This window comes from Coptis chinensis, chromosome 9 (genome assembly GCF_015680905.1).
Source record: "Coptis chinensis isolate HL-2020 chromosome 9, ASM1568090v1, whole genome shotgun sequence".
Classification (NCBI taxonomy): Eukaryota; Viridiplantae; Streptophyta; class Magnoliopsida; order Ranunculales; family Ranunculaceae; genus Coptis; species Coptis chinensis.
The window spans coordinates 81,612,559-81,638,193 of record NC_141464.1 but is presented as its reverse complement, the minus strand read 5'-3'; the positions used below and the strand labels follow the sequence as shown (position 1 = coordinate 81,638,193).

At 33.0% G+C, this 25,635-nt stretch overlaps 2 protein-coding genes and 1 long non-coding RNA gene across 4 annotated transcripts; all 3 read right to left on the bottom strand.

The window, feature by feature from the left end:
* Positions 1 to 524: 524 nt before the first annotated feature.
* LOC147478659 (uncharacterized) lies at positions 525 to 3,747 on the bottom strand. The gene is made up of 4 exons (XR_015208477.1): positions 3,354 to 3,747; positions 3,105 to 3,179; positions 1,492 to 1,616; positions 525 to 739 (listed from the first exon to the last, which is right to left on the bottom strand). It is a non-coding gene; the product is annotated as an uncharacterized LOC147478659 (long non-coding RNA).
* A 12,633-nt stretch (positions 3,748 to 16,380) lies between these two features.
* Positions 16,381 to 17,980, bottom strand: LOC147478658 (F-box protein At2g26160-like). 2 transcript variants are annotated; one of them, XM_086583232.1, is made up of 2 exons: positions 16,825 to 17,980; positions 16,381 to 16,728 (listed from the first exon to the last, which is right to left on the bottom strand). In XM_086583232.1, exons 1-2 carry the CDS (start codon positions 17,744 to 17,746, stop codon positions 16,631 to 16,633), a joined length of 1,020 nt encoding a protein of 339 aa, XP_086439358.1. In that variant the 5' UTR covers positions 17,747 to 17,980; the 3' UTR covers positions 16,381 to 16,630. The 2 variants fall into 2 exon arrangements, with proteins under 2 accessions (XP_086439358.1, XP_086439357.1); XM_086583231.1 differs by having other exon boundaries at positions 16,807 to 17,979.
* An 834-nt stretch (positions 17,981 to 18,814) lies between these two features.
* HSK (homoserine kinase) lies at positions 18,815 to 24,767 on the bottom strand. The gene is made up of 3 exons (XM_086582117.1): positions 24,669 to 24,767; positions 20,413 to 21,609; positions 18,815 to 19,245 (listed from the first exon to the last, which is right to left on the bottom strand). The coding sequence occupies exon 2, from the start codon at positions 21,545 to 21,547 to the stop codon at positions 20,420 to 20,422; it is 1,128 nt and encodes a 375-aa protein (XP_086438243.1). The 5' UTR covers positions 21,548 to 21,609; positions 24,669 to 24,767; the 3' UTR covers positions 18,815 to 19,245; positions 20,413 to 20,419.
* Between the last annotated feature and the right edge of the window lie 868 nt (positions 24,768 to 25,635).

Genomic DNA, 25,635 nt, shown 5'->3' with positions numbered 1-25,635 from the left:
TTCCGATTTTTTGGAAAACCGAAATTCCGAGCGAATTCCGGAGTTTCGTTCGGAATCACGAACTATGGTTACAGTCACTTACATAAATATTTGTAACAGATATATTCGTTACTAAAATTAATTTAAGTAACGCTTATATCCGTTAGTGTTCCAATTTGTAACACTTACCTTGCGAGTGAATTTTGTTCATTTCATGACATTCGTCACACTTATGATCGTTACTAATGTCATTGACCAATAGTCAATATTTATTTGTAACAAATTTGTAACGGATATCTCCGTTAGTGTATGGGGACTGTTTTGAAAAAAAATATAATATATATTTTAGCCCAGTTGTTTTGGATATGGACTACCTGCTCCTGCTCCTCCTACACCCACACCCAAGCTTAAAGAGCACAAAATTAAAAAAAAAAAAGCACACCCCACCATTAAAAAAAAAAAAAAATCCATTCAAGTCATATAACCATGTAAAGAAACACAAAATACTTCTACCATTCCAAACACAATTTATACCAACTCCACCATTCAAGTCAAACAAATATATTTTATTGATCATAAATACTAAGTCTTGACATAAAAAATATGGTACTAAATGGGTGAATGATTTCTTACCAACAAAATTTACCATACACATTTAATTCATTAATTACAAGTACACCTAATATGTCCAACTCAAAACTTCATTTCTTTCTTTGACATGCACTTCTATAAGAAAGGCTTGCTTCACAACACCTGCACACTAGCAAATGGTTAAAAAAAAATTATTAGAAATGACATTACCATAATGTATTAAAAATAAGTCAAGCTACTAGAAAATGAAAAAATTATTACTGAAACACGATGCATATAGACGGTGGCAACCTACGTTCATACATGAAATATATTATATGCAAAGTGTAGGAAGTTACCATGAACTTAATTGGTGTCTAGTTCAATAAAGGAAAAATAATCAAAGGCGAGATTGCTCGTGTTGTTCCCAAACATACATAGTGGGGTCCATACCTGTACATAGCGGTGTTCTTTTTTAATGGTGCATATCTACAAGACTACAACTACCTTCATTTCTTCCTTTCTTTTACTAATTATCTGACTGAGTGTACCACGGAGGAAAGTAAAAAAAAGGTAAAATAAAGCCAATTACACGAAGGATAGACAACCAACACAATAGAATTTTTTTTTTTTTTTCAGAGGATCAAAAGATAGACAACCAAAGTAGCAAAACATAAAGTAGATCACTAAAACCCTATGGACAAGAACAACAGTTATCATATACCAATGCAAAACATTTGACCCCACTACTTCGATCCATAACATATAGTTTGACCCCTAAAAACCAGTATAACCAAGTGCTGAAAACCCATGGTTCAAATTGGATTAACAGAAAAGGGAAGAAGCTTTTTGTTAGCCTTAAACTAGTAATCTAGTATTATAAATTTCTAAACGTGCTTTGTTGGAAAGCCTAATGACTTTCAGAGAGGAAAACATACATACCTCTCAAAGCAAAAATGATTGTATCATCGGACATGGCAACCACTACCTTGAACAACTTGTGAAACCATACCCATTGGACCAATAACACTCCCCCCTTTATAAACCACATTAAATTTCCTCGTCACCTACATCCAGCAAAGCAAACTCAAGTCAAACATGAATCGGTTCAGTCTGAAATGTAATAAAAGAACCCATTTCACAAAACAAAAGGATTGTTCAGAAACATACTATGCATTTACTTCACTAAAAAAAGGCATCTTTGGATAACTCTGTTAACACTATGGAAAGATAAACACCGCAACTGAGCAAATTAACTAGAAGTGTTCCAAAAACAACCAAAGAGAAAAGACAATTCAATAAATTCATGTTATGCGAGACCTAGCTTGGTATATTGGAGCTGAATCAGATTCAACAAACAAGAGCGATACCGATAGTCTGATCAATACATTTCTATGGTGCCCAAGGCAGGTTTGTGATGTGAGTTCTAATTTGCACAAGGGTGGGTAGACATGTCTAATGAAAACAATATTTTCAAAGGTGAGCTGATGTTTCTAATGTCTCTTAGAGCAATGTTGTTGAACCTATATTTGGACCAAGACGCTAATATAAATTAAACACGAATAAAGTTGAGTGGTGTGCTATTCAACTTCAAATTTTGTAAACCTCAGAAGCATCAAACTAGAACGTTGGTACTAACATAGAAAAAATGAAGAACTTAAATAAAAATAGCTAAAAGAAGGGTCTGCTCGCTCATCCTAATGGCATCCTCAATGTCAACAAACTCACAAATCAAAATAGCTAGAAGAACTATTTTCCTTCAAACAACAATGTGTCAGGCAAAAGGACATGCATTTAGATTTTTCCTTACGCCCTTTTGAACAGAAACTTAACTATTCAAGTGTTGGTGACCAGCAAACTAATCAGAGTTCTAAATCATGCAACCCTCCAAATGACTTCCCTAAACTTTGTAAGTAAGCTAAAATGGATGGAAAAGTCCAATAAAATCAGCACAATAGAAGGCGTAAGGAACAATCTAAATGCAAGCCAATAGTGGGATACAACCCTTAATAAAATCAGCATAATAGATGGCGTAAGGAGCAATCTGAATGCAAGCAACCAGCGGGATACAACCCTTAATAAAATCAACACAATGGATACGACCCTTAATAATATCAGCACAATAGATGCAAGACAATTCAACACTATCCAAAGAAACACCACCATAAGTTGTTTCCTCGCAATTCTATAAGTTGTTCCCTTTATGTATGATTTACCTAGTCATGGGGTTAATTACTAATAAAGTTTAGCTTTGAAAATAAAGGAACAAAAAATACTTGTATGAAGTTGCACATGGCTTGTTCCAGACCCAAAACCCGAGTGATACATACGCACAAACGAACAAACATAGAAATAAAAGAGAATGTAGTAAAAACAAAGATGAGCAATGAATACTTCTTCAAGGTAATGGATGCAACAACAAATGATGAACATCCAAAAGAAGTGATTCCTCAACCCCAACCATATTGACAAGCCTGATTGATGCTAATTCTAATTGATAAAGTCGAGACAATAAAACAATGAAAACAAAGAAGATGAAGAAAAAAAAAACTAACCAGAATATTAAACATCAGACTAGTCAAATGCATTCAAAAGCTTGACGTCGTCATATATTAAAGATCAATGGCACCCTTCCATCCAATAATCAAAGAAGAAGCTCTTTTATAAGACCATGAAGAGTTATCTAATTACAAGCATAAAAAACACATACAATCTTTATATTATGAACAAAAAACAAATTGATGAATACACTTTCTACAACATAGATGTACTAGAAAGAGGAAGAAAAATGTGATATAACTTACAAGTTTGTGTCACATGAAAAATTATCGACCTTCCCAATCATAACAGACTCCAAAGATTTGCTCTCATCAATTTGAGAATGTCGTGCATGTTCCATAACAATACAACAATACTGTAAAGGTTCAATGTGCCGAAGCTTTTCACTTGACAAAAACAAAAATGAACAAGGAATAAACCAACCCATTATCTGAAGATTGATTTCACTAGAAAAAAAAAAACTAGTAAAAAAAAATAATAAGTAACAAAAATTCTATAACTTGCCTGTGTCCGTGAGAGAAAAAGCTATGTAGCACAACCTAGGAAATCAAACAGAAACAGAAACAGTTTATAAGGAAAACTAAATCTTAGATAAACATAAGCTATTTAATTAATACTGAAATTCCTTAGATTTCTTATTAGCCAACCGAACCCCAAACCAACGAAATATCCCAATTGATGATCGAGAAGCGTAAATTTAGAGTCCAATCTTGCAGTTTCAATACAAAGCTTAATTTCCACAAATTTATCAGCAACTAAACCAAATAAACCTAACTTGAACAGTACGATCATGGAGCACAATTAAAAAAAAAAAAAAAAAAACTTAGAAATTCGCTAGATGGGGTTTGGGTAGAAGAAAAGAGAAAGCGTACCTGGTTTATTTCCTTCTTCGTTGGCTAGGGTTGGACAGAGGAGACGGGGGAAGTGTTCGATGGAGGCTTGAAGAGAGAGAGACGAAAATGGGAAATCATCGGCACAATTTTTCTCTATTTAATTTAATGTTATCTGTTAGTTTCGAATATACCCTTCTGTTCATTATTTTAGTTGTTTCAGACACAATTGTTACCAAATATTAAAATACTGGTTTTGATAATAATTAGAAAAATCAATTGAAATATACTAACGGATACCAAAAAACCTCACAGTTATGTCCGTTAGAAAGGTAGTAACAGATATATTCGTTACAAATGAAAATTTTGCTCTGTTACAAAATGGCCCTTATGGTGTAGTGACATCAGGATCCATACTTCATTCCTTTCTCACCTAAAGTATCGCTAATTCATTTTTTAGGTCATTCCAACTTTTTAACGCAGCTACAATATGATGGTTTGGATATGTTCTTTGATGGGTTGGATAAGTTTTTTTTCATTCTTCTACATGATTGCTTCCAATTATACAACTTCATTCTGTTTAGAGGTGCATTTAGTATCATGTTTTTATGGCGAGACCCCCAGCTCCTCTTTCAACTATTAGTTTATAGTTGACCACGCATCATCTAGTTTCTTGCTTGTTTAGGGGTGTGCACAGTCTAGGGGAATCTGACTTAAAACGACCCCATATTAAGTCTAGGGAAATCTGACTTTAAAAGACCCTCGTTTAAAATAAATTTTCTAAACTCTGTTCTATAAAATTTGTTTTGGGGTGGGGTGTTTGGTTTTTCCATTCTTGATCACTCAACTTCCTATTCTTATCCCTTCCTCATCTCATAGCTAGATTTCTTGTTGTTTATTGTTTTTAGTAGATTGGATGTTAAGTTGTTAAATTTAGTAGTTAAATTTGAATTTGGTAGTTAATTGCATTTGAATTTCGATTTTAATTTAATTTGGTTCTTTTCAAATTATGCGTTGATTTTAGTGTTAATCTCACCTTCTCGAATTGTTTGGGGTGGTATTATTTCTTTTAGCATGGTTTTTATATGATCCACAATTTATTATGTAATTTTGCGATGATTGTTGGGAATGTTGTTGATATTGGCATGACTATGAAATCTCAATGAGCTGAGTTAGGCAGTTACTACCCTAAATTATATTCAACCTAAAAGATATTAGGTTTGTTTTAGAATCAAGAATATAGGTTGTTTCCGTTTTCGGTTTTGGAAATTTTTGTTTCCGGCAATTGTCTTAAAACTTTTTGGCAACTTCCCGATTCGTTTTGGAAACTAAAAACCTATATAAATTTCATTCATTATCCACACACAACTCACATCTCTCATTTTCATCTCTCACATTTCACTCCCAAGTTTTCCTTCTCACTTCAGCATTTCAACACCTCGGAGTGCGCCTGCGCCTCAGTGGAGCGCCACCTGCGCCCATAACACTGCCAATCCAGTTTACCCTGAGCGCGACTGGCTACCCACCCAGGCCTAGGTTGAGCGCGACCCGCGCCCAAAACACTGTAAGTCCAAATTCTCCGGAGCGCGACCCACACCCATACAGGGATTCAGTTGAGCGCACCCCGCGCCCTGACCCGTGGGCACGAAAAATTCTGATTTTTTGTGGGTTGTTCCAGGATCGTTTGCAGCTGTTCCAGAGGGTAGTTTTGAGATGACATCTCCTACAGTCATACCGGAACAGTCTTTCGAAGATTTGTTCCAAAGTACCACCTATGGTGCTTGGTTTCGCGAGGTGATCATACACGTAGGCTGGGAACCGCTAATGGTAAGACCTGATGAACATTATTCTCCAACACTTACATCTTATTTTTATGATAATTGCATGTTCTTTGATAGACCGGATGGAGAACAAGTGTTCTCCATCAACATTAAGGATGAACTAATGGAAATTACCAGGTTCTTGCTAGCATCTGTTCTTGGACTTGCTATGCCCGTTGAAATACAAGACCCATGGGGCTATTGGGTAGATAATATGTATGTCTACACCTATGAGTTTTTGCATGAGGCTTATGGGGCAGGAATTTTCCGTATCGAGGACCAAGGGGAATACAACGCCGCCCTTAATTGGTAGCTTGTCCATGAACGTGGGCACTGTTATGTTTTGGATCATGCTAAATATATTAGGGGAATGGCGTTTTTCGTTTGTGAATGACGCCACTTGCAGCGTCTTCCTTGCTTTAGCCACGGGACGTATGTTTTATGACCTTCCCTGAACCTTAGTTTCTAATTTAGCGCGAGCCCATAGTATGATACATAAGTACCTTCTTATGCCTGTTTTAGTTTGTCGTATTATGCTATGTTTCTTCCCTGTTTTTTGTACCCGTTTCACGGATTGGGTTAGAATTCCACATTGTGAGACCCACCAATTGTATTATTCGATCTTTCGGTCGTAATGACTTGGCAATGGTGGAGGATACAACCTTATCGAGGTTGCACCTTACACCCCATCCGACCAAGTGAAACTTTTATGTGTTAACATCCGTAGATGATAAATGGCGTCAAGCCTGACAAATTATCATGGCATGGCAGGACGCGAAGGAACCTCAATTCTTTATAGAAGGAGAGGATGAGGAGGACGATTAAGCGGGAGATAAGGTAAGTTTTTAGTTTCAGTTAGTGTCTGCTTATGTCCCAAGCAATTTATTTCTTATTAACCCCATAGCGGGTGGAACTCTTATAGAGTTGCGTCAGTTTTATTTGCTATATTAATATGTTATAACCTTGTTTTACAGATGTTCCACAATTTTACGCGTTTCTATGGTATTTTTCTACCCTTTTTATTTAAATACTTTGAGGACAAAACATGCTTCTTGTTTGGGGGTGGGCATATAAACACGTGTAATTAAGGCATCTGTTAGGATATATAGATATGTATAATATGCACTTGTTTTCTAATAAAAATTTTAAAATTTTAAAAATATAAATAAAAAGTTATGCTATACACTTAGGAATATTGGTATTGTTTTCTTTCTCTATGCTCTTAATGATCTAGAAGTCTCACGTAGCTTTTACATTAGAATAGTTTTAGAAACTTAGGTTAATATATAGGTAATAATCTTTGCATCTATCTATAAATATATTACATGAGTATTTATGATTGTTTGGTAGTAAGTTTATGAAATCTAGGCTAGAGTACTTATTCTACAAATCCTGTGAGAATATAGCCTAAAGCCTTATATGAGTGAAACATTTGAGAAATGACACAAGGGAGAAGTAAAATCCGGATAGAGAAATCACACGTCCACTTGCTTGATCACTATACCATATCCTAAGCGAGAATTTAGGCCCTCTTTGGATCGATATAGCCAGAAATTCAAACCTTATGAAATTATTTTCCGCTAGTCGCCCCTCTGAGCCTTTCTTTAGCCTTTCATAAACCACAATTCTTTTACCCTTTTACAAAACAAAATAAAAATAAAAATTAGCCTACTCATTTTTTGAATGAGTCTGAGAATAAAGATGAAGAATAGAAAAGAGAAAGACCTTTGAAATCAAGAATTTGTTAGTCGCTTCAAATAAGAAAATAAAGTTTTCATCTAAATAAAAAAAAAATAAAAGAAAATAAAGAGTTAGAACTACAAAAATAGAATCAAAGGAGTCAAAAGCCAAATAAAAAGAAAAAGAAAAATATGGCTAAGGATGGAAACAAAGTGTATAGTAGAAGCAAAAGTAAAGAACAAGGTTTTCTCTAGTTACATAATATGAAGACTCTATTATCTCAGACTTGTCCTTTTTGAATATCCATTTCCTTCCTTCTTAAACCATCTCATAATCCCCGCAACACCTAATAAAGACCTCTAGCTCAATTAGGAATAGGTTAGTGTGATAGTAAGTGGCAGATGTGTTTGATCGACTCCGGCTTTCTTGTGTGTCATTGAGATTGTAAGGTAAAGTGTGCCCACTACACACCTTTGGAGTAATAAACTTGAGCTTTGAAAAATCGGAGTAGTTTTTTGTCTTGACATTTATGTAAGGACCTACTTAAGGGCGTTATTCGAAGTTTTCAAAACGGACTGCTAGTGCATTTCATAGTATTACTCTATGTATATATGTTTATTAAGTAGATGATTGATTATTATGCATATATTAGCTTAGGTTTTGACTTGATTATTCTCAGATCCATTGCTAGTGAGATGTATAGATAATCGAGACATAAATAAGGAAACAATAGTTTTATTTCTTAGTCGTCAGTAGTATAAATGAAGTTTGTGAGTACCTTCATTTGGAAAACTCTCACGAGGGCTATAACTTCGTCCACTAGGAAATTCCTAGTGGTTTAAGGCCTTGTTGCATATGGTCAATGCAATCGCACTCTTTTAAACGAGACTAGTTAGAACTCCATTTTTGTCACTTATTTTAATTTCTCATATTTGCTTGAGGACAAGCAAAATGCTATTTGGGGGTGGTTTGATAAGAGCCAAAAACTGTAGTTTTAACCCTTTAACAATATTGTTGTTAGACCAATTATGTGATTAATAATATAGGTTTATCACTAATTACGTGCTTTTGAGTATTTCGGGCTTTGGAGTTGAATAAATGTAAATTAATTTTACTAATTAGGCTAAAAGGAGCTAAAGGGATTGCTATGAAAGTTCTATGAAGAAAGCCCAAGTTTCATGGAGAAAAAGCCCTTAAAAAGCCCAAGTCAAAGCTGTTAAGTGAAAGTCAAACCGGATTAGAAAGCTGAAGAAAAGTCAACATAACTTCAAAAGACCATATCTTTGGACTCAGACCTCGGATTTGAGCCCATTTTATATGAAAATGACCGGCTCAGAAAGCTCTTTCCAATGATCTAGACCTTGACTCGATCAAAGCAGTATAAGTTAGTAAAAACTTATGCTACAGTAACACAACCAGAATGAGAAGTCTTGGATTAAACAAATTGGGTTTTAGGCTCAATTTTTCGGCCCAAAACATGACTCCTCAACCTATGCACGAATTTGGGGATCTAGCTCTTCTATATCAAGAGACAAAAACTTAGCTCTTAATCTATCTAGATCTAAACCTAGTTCTAGTTCATAAAATTTAGTTTTGTAATATAAAATTAGTTTTAATTGATTAAATTAGTTTATATAGATTAATCTAGTTAGTTGTCAATTTTATTAGTTGTGAGAACAAGTTTTGAATTTTAGAATAAATTACTTAGTTATATTTCAATATTTAAATTCGAATTCAATCTTTCATTCATAGATTTAGTTGTTTTAAATTGATAATTAGTATTCATAATCTTAGTTCTAAATTAGTTTAAATTTCAATTGTAATCCATGTTTGAATCTTAGACTATTGTTAATTTAGATTAAGAAAGTTTAATTAGTTATTCAATAATGACTTGTTTTTACTATTCTTGTGTTAGAAATGATAGTCTAATGAATTCTAGCTAAATCTCCATTAGAGGGGTTTGATGAAGCTTGGATGAAGACTTGATGTGTTAGTTAGAATTATTGCATTTAAGAGTTCATTCTAGTAGGTTAGTTGATTCGCCATGAGAATGAGTTGAACTTCCTCACATGCTAATTATTAGTTGGCAGAGATTGCCATGAATAATTAGGGATCACAATTAATCTTAATTGGTTATGATTGCAATAATCTATACTAGCATATTAGAAATTTATTTAAGTGAAATCAAATCCCCCTAATCTCTTCTCCATATTCTTCTCTATATTTTATTCAATTCATATTCAATTGCTTAGTTAAATTAGTATAAGTTAAATTCATATATTTAGTTTTATAGTATAAATTCACCTCTATAAATATTACTCTCACCATTGTTTCCTTGTGTTGATCAATTGATTTCTATTATGTCTTGTTAGTTTATGAGTGAAATGATTCCGTACTCTATATATTGCATAAATCTATATGTGAGAGTATGAAATAAATAATTGATACCGTAAGAATAATATTAGAGTAATCTAATTTAGTTTTTACGGGTTATCAGTAAGGTCAGACAACTTTTTAGAAATTGTACACTTCAAATCACCAATTATACCATTAGTCCCAACACGAACACTCATAATTTGTGTCTCTTAGATAATAACAAAAAGAACAGTCCCATCCATGTCTGCATTTGCAAAAAACAACAAAGAAAAATTGATGAATATATGTAAATGTATTTTTACATAGTCATATATCTGTAAATCTATATTTACATAGGTATATATGCAGTATTTCCAGCAGTCATATATCCGTAAATCTATATTTACATAGGTATGCAGTATTTTCAGCATTTAAAACATGATAATATCACCAATTTAAATTTTAATGGCATGAATCTAACGAAGAAGATATAGAAGAAGTAAAATTAAAATAACGAAGAAGATTGAAAAGAGGATAATCAGAAGTTCAAAGAAGTGTGCTGAAAATAGGTTAAAACAAAAGTTAAAGGAAGAAGATTTCTCTCATGCCAAACCTTATTCTTCAATGATGTGAGAATAAAGAGATAAATTCGCGAAAATCGAAAATAGAACTCAACTCCGAGCTGAAATTGGTGTGTTTTTTGTGTCCTTGTTGGTTTAAAATGGTGAGAATAAAAACCCCAAAACGATATGAGTTGTGTGCTGGAAAAGAGAAAAGGTAAAAAATGATAAATTTCGTTTGAAATTTATAAGTAGACCGAGATTTTATTACTTTCGCAAAAATAGGGAGTTTATTTCATAAAACCTTAAAAATAGGGGGGGTTAAATGGGTTGGGCCGACATGGGGGAGGTTTAGAGTAACCGGTTAGGAAGGCAGGGGTGTGAGCCACATTTCTTAGAGAGAGAAGTATGCCACGTGGACACTCTTAAATCATAAGAAGTTTCATAATGCAACAAGAGCTCTTAATCTTAAGAAGTTTCATAATACAACCACAACTCTAATAAGTCAATCAACATCTCACAAGAAAATTTTATACAACTCCAATTGCTAAATCAATTCTAAAAAATTATGCTAATAATTATCCGTCATTGAATTTTTCGCAAAATTTTATATAGCCGGGCTATGAATTTTAGAAATGATTCCGGCCATATGGCTGGGTCTAAAACCTTGTATATATATATATATATATATATATATATATATATATATATATATATATATATATATATTATAGCTTTACCTTCTTCAATTGAGGAAGCGTTTCTAGAGTGTCCACGTGTCATGGCTAATTAAGAAAAAGTAGGAGACAAAATAGGATTTATATATATATTAGATTTCTACCCTCTTCAATTGAGGAAGCGTTTCTAGAGCGTCCACGTGTCATGCTAATTAAGAAAAAGTAGGAGATAAAATAGAAAACAAATATTTATCTTTATCCTTAGATATATATTATAGTTATACTCTCATAGAGACTCCAATTTTTTCTAAACTCTATTACTAAATATAAAAAAGTATGATATAAATAAGGAAACAATCCCATATAGAGTTTCACAAACTCTTTAACTTTTCCTAAACACTATAGCTAATTACGAAAAAAAAAACAATCTCATCTAGAGTTTCACAGAATCTCTAACTTTTCCTAAACAATATAGCTAATTACAAAAAAAAAAAAAAAAAAAAATAGGAGACAAAAAACTAAATTGCTAAAAACAATAATTTCCACCAAAAACGATTTTTCTAAAACCCTTTCGATTTGATGTGTCATCCACTATGTGATTTAGACATTTATTCAGTTAAGGATTCAAAAAATCACAATTACGGCCACAATAATTATGACATATTCCAATTCCTTAGATATATATTATTGTAATACCCTCACCAATCTATTTTTTTGGAACACTCGCAGGAACTCCAGTTTTTTCTAAACTCTATTACTATTTATAAAAAAAATATGATATAAATAAGAAAGCAATCCCATATAAAGTTTTAGAGAGTCTATAACTTTTCCTAAACACTATAACTAATTATGAAAAAATAATCCCATCTAGAGTGTCACACAGTCTCCAACTTTTCCTAAACAATATAGCTAATTACGAAAAAAAAAATATGAGACAAAAAACTAAATTGCTAAAAACAATAGTTTCCACCGAAAACGATTTTCCTAAAACCCTTTCGATTTAATGCGTCATCCACAATGAGATTTAAATATTTATTCATAGTTACATCATATATATATATATGATGTAACTGCATTGAACTAACCTCAAAAAATAATTAACGGGAAATCGGAAACTGGATGCAAATGCAAGCATTAAACTAATCTTAAAAAGTAATTAATAGAAAATCAGAATATGGATACAACTGCATTAAACTAACCTCAAAGAATAATTAACGAGAAATCAAAACTTGGATGCAAATACATCAAACTAATATAAAAAAATAATTGTCGGGAAATCGGATCTGGATGCAAATGCATTGAACTAACCCTCAAAGATTAAATTAACGGAAAATCGAAAACTGGATGCAACTGCATTGAACTAACCTCAAAGAAAAATTAATTATAAATTGGAAACATGATGCAAATGAGTGGAACTAATCTTAAAGAATAATTAATGGAAAATCGGAAACCTGCTGCAACTGCACTGAACTAATCTTAAAAAATAAACTGGATACAAATGCATTGAACTAACCTCAAGAAATAATTAACAGAAAATTGAAAATTGAATGCAAATTTATTAAATTAATATCAAACAATAATTAACAGAAAATCGAAAACTAGATGCAAATGCAACTTTATCAAATAATAAACGTGAAATCAAAAACTGTATGCAAATGCATTAAACTAATCTCACATAATAATTAACTGGAAATCAGAAACTGGATGCAAATGCATTGAGCTGACCTCAAAGAAAAATTAACAGGGAATTGGAAATTGGATGCAAATGTATTGAACTAACTGTAAAGAATAATTAATGAGAAATCGGAAACTAGATGCAACCGCATTGAACTAACCTAAAAAAAAATAACGGGAATCAGAAATTAGATTCAACTGTATTGAACTAACCTCAAAATATAAATAACGGAAAATCAGAAACTGGATGCAAATGCATTGAACTAACCTCAAAACATAGTTGGATTATATGTTGTGAGAATGTCTCGATAAGTATAGTTTTGCATTTAAATTGTGTTTATCTTATCTCTTTCCGTATGATTGGGTAACTTCTTGCTATTCAAGTAGCTTCAATATATATGAACTTCGCCTTATTAGGCAATCTCACAAAACTTCAATTAAACTTCAATTATTAAACAACAAAATGAAATTGAAGGGTTTTATCAAATGTGAGTTTTTTTTTAATGGAGAGTGAGGTTTTCACGTTATAAGAAATTTGGATAAGTGACAAATATAATATTAATATATAATAGTTCTGCATATTTGCAAATATTTTTTAGAGTAATTAATATAACAACACCCGTTCGTAGATAATCTTTGAAGATTCCACATAGTGAGTCATGCATAATTTAAAGAATAATTAACGGAAATTGGGAACTAGATAATCTTTGATGATCCAACATAGTAAATCAAACATAATTTATTTTTTATGCTATGTTTGGAAAGACACTATAGATCAGTAGAAGTTGGTATTACACACCACATTGGATAATTAAAAGAAAATCGAAAACTGGATTCAAATACATAACTAAGCTCAAAGAGTAATTAACGGGAAATCGAAAACTTTATGCAAATGCAATAAACTAAACTCAAAAAGTAATTAACTAGAAATCGAAAACTGGATGTAATTGCATTAAACTAACGCCAGAGAACAACTAACGGAAAATTAGAAAATAGAAGCAAATTCTTGAAAATATTTAATGGGAAATCGTAAACGGTATGCATTAAACATTAAACAAACCTCAAATAATAATTAATGGGAAACCAGAAACTGGATGCAAATGCATTGAACTAAACTCAAAAAATAATTAACATAAAATCAAAAACCAAATGTAACTGCATTGAACTAACCTCATAGAATAATTGGTGGAAAATCAGAAACTAAATGCAAATATGCATTGAAATAACCTCAAAGAATAGTTAACGAGAAATCAGAAACCGAATGTAATTGCATCGAACTAACCTTAAAACATAAATAATAAATTTGATGCAAATGCATTGAACTAACCTCAAGAAATAATTAACGAAAAATCGGAAATTGGATACAAATTCATTGAACTAACCTCAAACAATAATTAACTGGAAATCGGGAACTAGATGCAAATGCAATCTTATCAAATAATAAACGAGAAATCGAAAAATGGATGCAAATACATTAAACTAATCTCACAGAATAATTAACCGGAAATCAAAAACTTGATGCAAATGCATTGAACTGACCTCAAAGAACAATTAACATGAAATTGAAAATTGGATGCAGATGTATTGAACTAACCACAAATAATAATTAATGAGAAATCAAAAACTGGATGCAACTGTATTGAACTAACCCCAAAAAATAAATAACGGGAATCGAAAATTGGATGCAACTCCATTCAACTAACCTCAAAATATAAATAACGGAAAATCAGAAACTGGATGCAGATATATTGAACTAATCTCAAAGAGTAATTAACGGGAGATTGGAACTTTGATGCAAATGCATTGAACTAATCTTAAAGACTAATTAATTAAACATAAAAAATTGGATGCAACTGTACTAATTAACCTTAATGAATAACTAACGGGAAATTATAAAGTAGATGCAATTGCACTGAACTAACCTCAAATAATAATTAACGGAAAATCGAAAACTTGATGCAACTGTATTGAACTAACCTCAAAAAATAATTAATGAGAAGTTGGAAACTGAATGCAATGTACTACATTGAACTAACTTCAAAGAATAATTAATGGAAAATCATAAACTTAATGCAAATGCATTGAACTAATAACCCTAAAGCATGTTTGTATTATAAGTAGAGGGAATAAATGTCTCGACAAATATAGTTTTTCATTTTAAGTAGTGTTTATCATAAATTTTTTATTATGATTAAGAATGGCATGCTATTCAAATAGCTTCAATATTGTCTTCGTCACATTAGATATTCTCACAAAATTTTAATCAAACTTCTATTATTAAACCTAACAACAAAAAGAAGTCGATGAGTTTTATCAAGGTTTGATGCTTCATTTTTATAGAAAGTGATGTAAGAAATTTGAATGACTGATTAATATAATTTTCATATCTCATAGCTATGCATAGTTGTTAATATTTTTTACAATAATTTAATATAACAACACCCGTTCATAGGACGGGTTCGAAAGTTAGTATATATTATAGCTCTACTCTAAGCAGAGTACATCTTATGTAGACAATCTCTTTCCTAGGTGGCGCATTCTTGAGACATATTGGTATGCCACGTGGACACTTTTAATTTAATCATAAGAAGATTCCTAACACAAAATGAACTCTTAAACTTAAGAAGTTTCCTAATAAATCACAACTTTAATAAGTCAATCAACATAATAAAATTTTATAGGACTCCAATAAGAAAACATTGCTAAATTAACTCCAAAAACTTATGTTAATAATTATCAGTTATTGAATTCATTACAAAAATTTAAGGGATGCGAATTTTAGAAATGATTTCGGCCATATGGCCGAGTCTAAAACCTTATCTATATAAAAGTTCGTGCATATTTTCTCTCCTTACCATATCACTCTATTTTCTAAACCGAACAATATTAGTCGTTCCTAAAAAAAAAAAAAAAAGGTGCTAATAATTAAAAACACCTCCCTATATTTGCTTAATTCTCCCTAATCTATTCTTAAATTACCATGACCTCCGATCCTCAATTTATAATTTTATCACAAAATAAAATAACAATAAAAAAAAAACACAGGAAACCATCCAAAGCCTCCGTACAAAGAAGAAACAACGGAAAAAAAAACCCTAAATCGAAAGTGGCCATGACCTACCCTCTTTCCCCCATCAGTTTTCTTGAACCAGTAAAGATGATCCAGTAAAAAAGGATTTAATTAATTAAATGATTAAATATAAATATTTGTGAATTATGAAAAATAATACAATGACAATATTAGTGAGTTCAAATCCTAAACCTATGGTGAAAGTCTAAGTTGGTGTTGAGAGAATTTCAAGCTCACATCTGTTCTTTGCATGAGAATAGTAACTTGCGATATATGCACGATACAACTTTTGCTGAACCAAAATGGTCAATTCTCAAATCCTTATAACATTTCTGCTCTAGATACTCGATCTGTGATCTGTAAATAAGATAACCCATGAGACATCATTAACTATCTGAAAATACAATTAGATGAGCTAATAATAATGTGAGCACCTTTGGAATACGTAGAGGATTTTTAGAAGCATATTCACAGAGCTTGCCAATTTTCCTGTCATTTGGCTCAGCATCCTACAGAAGCATCAAAAGCATGATTTAGTTACATTTATTTATGATTTATGGCAAATGATAAGCAATAATAAGTGAAACTTCTACTTAAAACTACAAGGGCTGGAGGGGCTAATTAGCTATTAACCACTAGTACGTGTTACAACCATCAGCTCAACAAATGTTGCAAGCTACAAAGTTTTAATGAGAGCTACGAGCCTACTCTAGATAAGAGGAAAAACTGAAAGAATATATGCATCCTGTTACAATCTTTTCAAGCCAGAGCATCCATTCTCCAATGAATTATAAGCTGTAAGAATAAAGAAAATAAGCATTGAAATTTTATTGGTTTAGATGTGAACGCGCGTAGTTCAATCGAATCCTTGTAAGGTAGGTTCAAGCCAAATCCATCCCCACTCTTCAGTCTGTAGAGTGAATCTTGAAAGGACAAGTTCATGAGCACAATCATCTGCAAAATAGACATAATTTGGTTTACATCCATGGCGAAGGACATCGGTCTCAGAGACGCATATTGGAGAATTGTTACCTAAGAACAATGTGCTACCTTCGAGACTTTGTAACTGGATCCATCCTCGTCCCACCGGATCCAGCTTCAAGATTTCACACTTAGTCTTGGATTTGTTAAAGTAGTCTCTTATTTTGTGAACCAGCAACAACTCGCCTGATGATACTTCCACCAAATACTTCCTCATGCACACGCGGTACGCTAACGTGTGTTGGACAATGCTCGTTGTTGGAGGTGCAATTTGTCTCACCCCGAGGAAAGGATCTTCAGATTCTCCTTGTACAATATCAATAGTAAAAACTGCTCCAAAAGAGTCTACCACAAAGAACTGATTTGCCTTTTCAATGAAAACAACATCCATAAAGCCGATTCGCTCTTCTGTATGTACTTTACTCCAAGCTTTCATTCCCGGCTTGAAGAAGACCAAATTTTGTTCAAAATAAGCAATTGCCAGGATCACATAGTTGTTTGGTGTGAAGGACGGATTGGCAGACAAGACAGCCTTGCTAATAAAAGGAACTGAATTTAGTATGCCTTTTCGCGATTTCATGAGTGAAGGGAGATCAATGATATTGTTATTTGAAAGGAAGGGATTTCTTAGTTGAATAACGTATCTGAAACGTTCTTCTTTTACCGATTCCATTGTTACAAGCCATCCAAAGCACGAACCACGCAAGTGTAGGTTATTAGGCACTGGTAACTGGAAATCATAACCCTTTTTCCTAGTAATGTTATACAGAATACGAGTTTGGCTATTGTTGTTTTCTTCTTGAGGAGTCAAGAGAAAAGGAGGTGAACAAAGCAGCTTCTTTCTTGGATTTTCTTCAATTAAAAGCGTTCGCCATGAAATGCATACAGCTCCAAACCGAACATAATCATCAATGAGAGTCAACTTATCCATTACAGTAGCTAGAAGATCCCTTGGAAGTTCTGCCCAGTTGGGCTTGAGACTGCTCTCCATCACAACTTTGAACACGCCAAAAAAAACATAATCTAAAACATTGTTCAAACTGATGTTATTGGAGAAGTACAACTTCAATTTATAGATAAGTATCCCAAGTTCCCAACAGACACGTACCTCACAAAGACTCCTCCATAGCACCAAAGGCCATAGCCATTATATTCGGCTCTCGATATAATCTTGTCGAAAAACGACTAAAAAGGTATCAAACTTTACACCTTTCGTTAGTTTCTTGGGGACCAAATTTTTTTTCCTGACAGTTTGGGGACCAAACTGTTTTTACAATTTAGAAACTTCTGTCAAATTTCTCTTACACTGTTTCTAATTTGTATTTTTTTTTTTCGAAAAATAAAAAACATGCTGATGTGTACAACTATAACTCACACGCACACACTTCTCACGTGATAGACGGTGATCGAAAAAAAAAACCCATATCCACTTTGTCATGTTGTCCATACACTTTGCACGTATATTTGTTGTCCCTTTTACTCGACTGTTAACGAAGAGCCCTGGGGGCAGTTGCCTAGAATAAACACTAAACTTTTTCATGATTCCAGCAAGAAGAAGGAAAACAATTGCTAAGCAAATGCCTGACAAGAATGTATTGAAAGCCAATGTCCACTCCATTGTACCTATACTCTGTTTTTAGCGAGAAAGAAGGTGTACATTTGGTTTTTGGGTTTTTTTTTTCGATCACCCAAACAAAAGTTTGGAGAGGGCCTATTGCTATCACGTAAGAAGTGTGTGCGTGTGAGTTATAGTTGTACACGTCAGCATATTTTTTATTTTTCGAATATACATATACAAATTAGAAACAGTGTTATAGAAATTTGACAGAAGCAAAAAACAAATAGTTTGGTCCCCCAAATTGTAAAAAAAAAAAAAAAAAAAGTTTGGTTCCCAAACTGTCAAAAGGTGTAAAGTTTGATAGCTTTTTTAGGCATGAGCAAGTGGCGACATGAGGTTTGTTTGCAAAAATCTTTTTTAAGCACTACAAGTCCTATAAGATGATTGTACGAGAAGTACTTGGGGCCAATACAGATATTAGTCTCTTGTTAAACAACTCGGTTTTGTTGGCATAGAATTGAAACTAATACTAAACATCAAAAGCTTTTGCCAATACAATTCGGTTTCATGAAGCCCTAGCCATGAACGTAAGGTCTAAATGTATGGCTTTTGGCCAATATGGCAACTGGCCATTCTCCGTTTTTATGGAATTCAATCAGAACAGAGCTGAATATCATCAAATACAACATTGTAAGTTTTCACAAACAACCCAATTGAAAAGCAATGACATTCAAATTCGCTTGCAATCTCAACACGGAGGAAGTACAAAACTTCACTAATAAATATGCTTCTTCACTGAATCGAACAAACTCAACACTAGCTACAACTTCTCCATCAATCTTTCAATCTTACGGTGAATGACCCAATGATGCCTCCTGCCTGGCTCGAACGGTTGTTTTTTCCTGGAATATGGTTCTGAATTTTTTTTTAACCTGCAGTCACCAAATGACTCCATGAAAATCATAAAATTTATGGTGGTTCCCAGTGAACACTGCACCTTTAAAATGAAAGATTTGTAAGAAGTACGACTATAAAACCTTTGAATTCTTATGGATAGAAGTAGGATTCAGAGTAGTAGAAGAAGATGCAAAGGTCTTACCTGACTCTAAGAGAAAAATATTTGGAGAAAAGGAGGAGCAAGCTTTTTAATACAGAAGAAGTCCAAGCTTTTAATTAGTTAAAAGAGGGTACGGTGCAATACAACCAACCAGCAAGGATAGGCCAGATGGCGTCCCATTTAAGGCATGTGTATGTACATGTGTTGGAACTCTTACTCTATCTTCGATTCTTAGATGTTGTTAACCTATAATTTATCAACATAATTCAGCATGTAACATCAGATGGATCATTAATAACACTGATATAACCAAGGAACATGGTTGCAATAAGAACTGGGGTTCTAAGGTTCCAATAAGAATTAGTGCATCTTTTTTTTTTCCTGTTTCGTGTGCAACGTTGAAGCAGATACTACCAGTGACGCTCGTAAGGAAATGATATTTTAGTAGTCAACCTTAAGACATTGTCCTCTGTGCTCGAGGGACGAGGATTTGGTTACCTATATTTAGTGTTCGCTTTTTTCTTGGCAAGTTAGACCTTTATTTTACGAGTCTTGCTCTTTTTTGGTCATTTACTTCCAGAAGGCAGAAGATCTGGGATAACCATAATAGACTGTCATTTTAAGTGTACAACTATGGAGCTCCAGATGTTTGTGCTAGACCTTTTCACCACTTGAAGATAGATGATAGGGTATTATGTATAAAGACTCTTGATTATGACAGGTGTATGAGTTCGTTTTTTGGCTCGTTTGTTCTTGAGTTTTGTTTAGGGTAGGTTATCTAGACCTACTTTTTCTATCCAAGGAATCCTTCCTCTTTCCAATCATAACTAAAAAACAGAAACCAACTATTAATCAACTATGCAGTGAGAAGCTTCATGTTTGTCGGGTAAAAGACTTTTTTTTTGTCTCAATTTGCAAAATAAAGATTGTCTCACTCTGAGGTGCACTTAACATTAAGCAATGCATAAACCCATCAACCATATAATGGAATTTTAATCGACTAATATGTTAAAAAACAATTTGAAAAGCTAAAACAACTTACTCAATGTTCATCGACTCAGTTCACTGCTAACAATCCTTGCACCAACACGATCAAGACTGCGCACTGTCGCTGAAGCTTTAAGATTCCCTTCTTTCAAAAATGCTTCCACCATTCTATTCCCAATCTCTTCACCTTTCTTCAGATCATCTATCACAGCAACAGCCGTCGGTCCAGCACCACTAATAGTACACCCAAATGCGCCTGCCTCAAGTGCTGCTCTCTTCACCGCTTCCATTCCAGGAATCAATGGTGCTCTTTTGGGTTCGACAATCTTGTCCGATGACATTGCCTTACCCAATACTCTCAAATCTCCTTGAAGCACTGACGCAACCAACGCTCCTGCTTGACTACTGTTCCAAATATGTTCCTTCATACTGATTTCAGTCGGTAATACCGCCCTCATTTTCTTCGTTGGGGCTTCAAATTCAGGATTAACAAGAACAAAAAACAAGTCCTTATCAAATGGAAATTTCAGCCGAATCAATTCCAATGGGTCATAACTCCTAATCAAAACAAACCCACCCATTATAGCTGGTGCTACATTATCCGCATGATAACCCGAAACCTTGGCTTCCGAATCCAACCCAGCAAGAACAAGATCAGACACAGTTAACCTCCCACCAAAAATCTCATTCACAGCTACAGCTGCAGCAGCAGCACTAGCCGCACTCGACCCCAAACCACTCCCTAACGGCAACCCTTTCTCAAGCGAAAGCGATAGCCCAGTTGACCGAACCCCAAGCATTCTCATAACAGATATAGCAGCAATTCCAGCACAATTCCAAAGTGGGTCTTTACTAAGTTTCTTCGAGCTGTTCCCAATACCATCAATGGAAGAAATCAAGATATGACCTGGTTGTACATCTGGGTCAATAGATAAAGTCACATGATCCCCAACACCGTCAATTGCACAACCAAGGAAATCAAACCCAGGACCAATGTTAGCAAATGTAGCTGGAGCAAAAGTTTTAACTGTCTTAAAGACAGGTTCAGGTTCTGTTTTCAATGGTTTTGAAGATAAAGAAGTTTTGCATTTAATGATTTGGAAATTTTGTGTTGAAGGGGTGGTCTTAAAAAGGTTAGTTGATGATGATGATGATGAAAGTTTGAATGGAGACTGATTACAGATTGCCATTAGAAGTGTACAGTTCAAGTACTAATTAGTAAAATTGTGGTCTCCTAAAACAACGTTTGCACCTGCAAAACATATAAAAAAAAAAAATAAGGGTGAAAAAAATAGACTGTCCTAGATGGAACCGATAAAAAAAATTGGTCAAAACTTTTTTTTTTTTGTGTGTATTGAGGGGAGAAACCGAAACTGATAATATTATATTTCATCCGAAACCATTCTGAACCGAAAAGAATATGGAAACACAAACCGAAACCGAACTGATAATATTATATTTCATCCGAAACCATTCTGAACCGAAAAGATATATTGCAACCCGAAACCGATCCGATCCGAACCGAAAACTATAAAATTAATTAAATTCTAAATTAAACTAGTATACTGCATTGCAGTGTGGAGTGAGCGGAGAAAGAGTGGAGAATAACACTCCCAAATCCCCAGAAACATTTGAGAAATCCAGTTACCATCAGGGAAGAGTGAGCCTCTCTTCTCCAAAATAGTCTCAACACACGTCCTAAAGCCTATACCATAACCTTGCAAATACCATCGCCAAGGAAATTAGTTGCAAACAACACGAATAAAAGTCTCCAAAACAATATTAAAAAAAAAACCATAAAAATCAGTAAAACAATATTCACTGGCTTTTTTAAGGCGCTCTTGATTTTTTCAATCATGCTAAGAATTTGAAATGTCTATACTTCCACTCTCTATCTTATGATTTGTTTTAAAAAAACAAATACATAACTTGAGGTTCAATTTGTTCAACACAAATACATGACTTGTTCTATAAGATTCTCCACTTTTTTTTCTTCTTATTATTAGTCAACAAAGAAAGGCATTAGTCTGGTTAATCAATTAATTATCAACCAACAAACGGTGGTGAAGAATGAGAAAAAGAAAAATTCCTTAAAAGAATCTCAAAAACCATAAATTATAACAACCCATTGCAAATTAAGTTTCTTGTAATCAATCTAAAAAGGATTAAATCTATGAAAACAAATAAAAAGTTATCTTTTTAATTTGACCAAGCAAGATTCTCCACTTTTTCTTCTTATTATTATCCTCCAACAAAGAAAGGGTCTGGTTAATCAATTAATTTCACTCACACAGTTGATAAACATATAGAAAATTAATCATAAATATTATTAAAATGTGATCTTATCATTTCGGTGGAAGACAAATCCGAAACCAAACTAATATCTTATCAGTTCGGTTTGATTTCGGGTGGATGAAATGCAAACAAAATTATCAAAACCCAAACCATTTCTTATCGGTTTGGTTATGGAGAAAGAATGTGGGAACTAAAAAGTGATATAGTCATGTATTGTGGAGGAAGATAAGGGCCCTAAGCAAAGTTCGAATGGAAATCTTCTATGATTAATATATACTAATAAAAATTGTTACATTTTTTTTTTTTTTTTTTTTCACAACATCTTATTGGCCATATGATCCCAACTTTTTCTTTTTGTCTTTCTTGAATAGTTGAAACACAAACTTGAAACTTCAATTGATTTATTTAACAACAAATTGCAAATAGAGAGAGAATGTAGAATAATAACACACCAAATAAAACAAATATAGAAAGAAAAGAGATTATAGAAAAACCATAAAAGGCAAAAATATGATATAAGTAAGATTGAATTGTTGGCGTTATATATACTTGATTATTTGTTATAGGGTGATGAAGAACTTTAATAAATTATGGAGGCTACTTTTTGTTGGAGCTGAGGGGGAAAAGAGTTTAAGTGTTTAACACTATTTTAACAAATAAAAATTGTTACATCTTTTTTTTAATTTTTTTCTCACAACATCTTATTGATTTGTGATACATTATTTCATATGATCCCAATTTTTTTAGCTTTTTTTGTTCTTGAATAGCCAAAGTTGAAACTTTAATAGATTTATTTAACAAAGAATTGCAAACAAAATGTAGAATAATTTTACACCAAATAAAACAAATATAGAAAGAAAAAGAGATTATAGGAATAAACATAGAAAACAAAAAAAATGATATAAAAAAATTGTTAGTGTTATCTTAATTATTTGTTATAGGGTGATGAAGAACTTTAATTAGTTTGAAAGTGTGATATTTTTTTGAGAAGGAGGGAACCAAAGTAGTTTAAGTGTTTAACACTACTTTAACAAATAAAAATTGTTACATCTTTTTTTATTTTTTTCTCAAAACAACATATTATTGATTTGTTTTGTTATTTCATATGATCCAAACTTTTATATTTTTTTCTTTCTTGAATAGTCTTAAACAACAAATTTGAAACTTCAAGATTTATTTAACAAAGAATTGCAAATAAGAGAAGAATAATTTTACACCAAATAAAACAAATATAGAAAAAAAAAAATTATAGAGGAAAAAAAATATATAGGTAAGATTGAATTGTTAGTGTTATACTTAATTATTTGTTATTTGATGAAGAACTTTTAATTAGTTATGGAGGTGTACTATTTTCTCTCTTTGAAGGCGGGAAAGAACCAAAGTAGTTTAAGTGTTTAACACTACTTTAACAAATAAAAATTGTTACATCTTTTTTTATTTTTTTCTCACAACATATTATTGATTTGTTTACGTTATTTCATATGATCCAAACTTTATCTTTTTTTCTTTCTTGAATAGTCTTTAATGACAAATTTGAAACTTCAATAGATTTATTTAACAAAGAATTGCGAATATAGAGAGAGAGAATGCAAAATAATTCTACACCAAATAAAACAAACATTGAGAGAGAGAGAGCGAGATTATAGAGAAAAATCATATAGAAGGTAAAAAAATGATATAGGTAAGATTGAATTGTTGGCGTATATATACTTGATCATTTGTCATGGGGTGATGAAGAACTTTAATTAGTTATAGATGTGTGCTATTTTTTGTTAGAGAAGGCGAGAGAATTGAAGGAGTTTTAGTGTTTAACACTACTTTAACATGATTTTATGGTTTCCAATTTACCAATATAAAAACGTTCATCCAACAGTTAAAAATAAATGAAAAACAATAGTGGCAATAGTGGGCAATGGCTGGATTATATTATAGGGGGGCCCTAAGCGGAGGCCTACTTTGCTATATGGTTGAGCCGGCCCTGATTGTGGATGACCGCTAAATATAAGAAAAAAATACCTTGATGTGGGGATGCAAAAAAGACGGCAGCTAGATATGGTTGGGGCAAGAAAGGAGGCTGGAGCTGGACTGTGGGAGTTGTGTGAGGAAGAGGGTAAAAGTGTAAAACTAAAAAGGTCAATTTTGATTTGCACATTGGCTGTTTAAGTCTACGTAAATGGTATGGATGCAATCTATTCACACCGGGCCCAGATCCGAAGCCTTTTCACGACGGGTGTAGGCAGCTAGCTTCTTCGGGGTATATGTTTAGGAGGTTGGCAGTGAGTATATGCTAAAGAGATACTCTTGAGATTGTGATAATTAAGCTAATAGCAATTGTTATTGAAGCCTCCTTAGGGCATCTCCAATGGGGGTGTAAACCGTATAGAGTGGAAATTTTATACCTCAAATATCAAAAAACTCTTTCCAATGGGGGTGTTATACCGTAGATAATAGTGTATTAGCTAATAGAGAGGGTGAGAAATTCCCCCTCTCGCTATTAGTTAATTAAAAACCCAGACGTCACTTAAAATAACGTCTGTTTAACTTAAAAACTCGGACGTCACTTCAACACACGTTTGAAGCTTTATTTTTTTAACTCAGACGTCACTCCCAGTTTAAATTAAAGAGGGACGTCACTTGGAATGACATCCGAGTTTAAAATTTATTTTTTTTACAATCTTCCATTGGAGAGTATTGAGTGTGGATATTTATGAGCTATACAATACTATACAATTAGAGGTGTAAAATCCTAATGGCACCTACGTGGAGCCTAGGTGGAGGTGTAATTTTACACCCCCCATTAGAGATGCCCTTACAAAATTTAAACAAACAAACAAACAAACAAAATGTTATCTTCTATAAATATGTTACTTTGATTTTTTTTTGGATATTACCAATTGGTCTTTGAATCAAGAGGTTATATTGATCTATCCTCTAACATGTTCTCAAATATTTTAAAATTTGATTTGATGAAACAATCAAAGAG

What these genes read in the sequence shown, in the direction of transcription:
- LOC147478658 (XM_086583231.1), bottom strand. Translation starts at nt 17,746, where the DNA reads ATGGAGAGCAGTCTCAAGCCCAACTGGGCAGAACTTCCAAGGGATCTT. An exon ending in AGGTAGCACATTGTTCTTAG is followed by an intron (nt 16,729 to 16,806) that starts GTAACAATTCTC and finishes TCTATTTTGCAG; the next exon opens with ATGATTGTGCTCATGAACTT.
- HSK (XM_086582117.1), bottom strand. Translation starts at nt 21,547, where the DNA reads ATGGCAATCTGTAATCAGTCTCCATTCAAACTTTCATCATCATCATCA.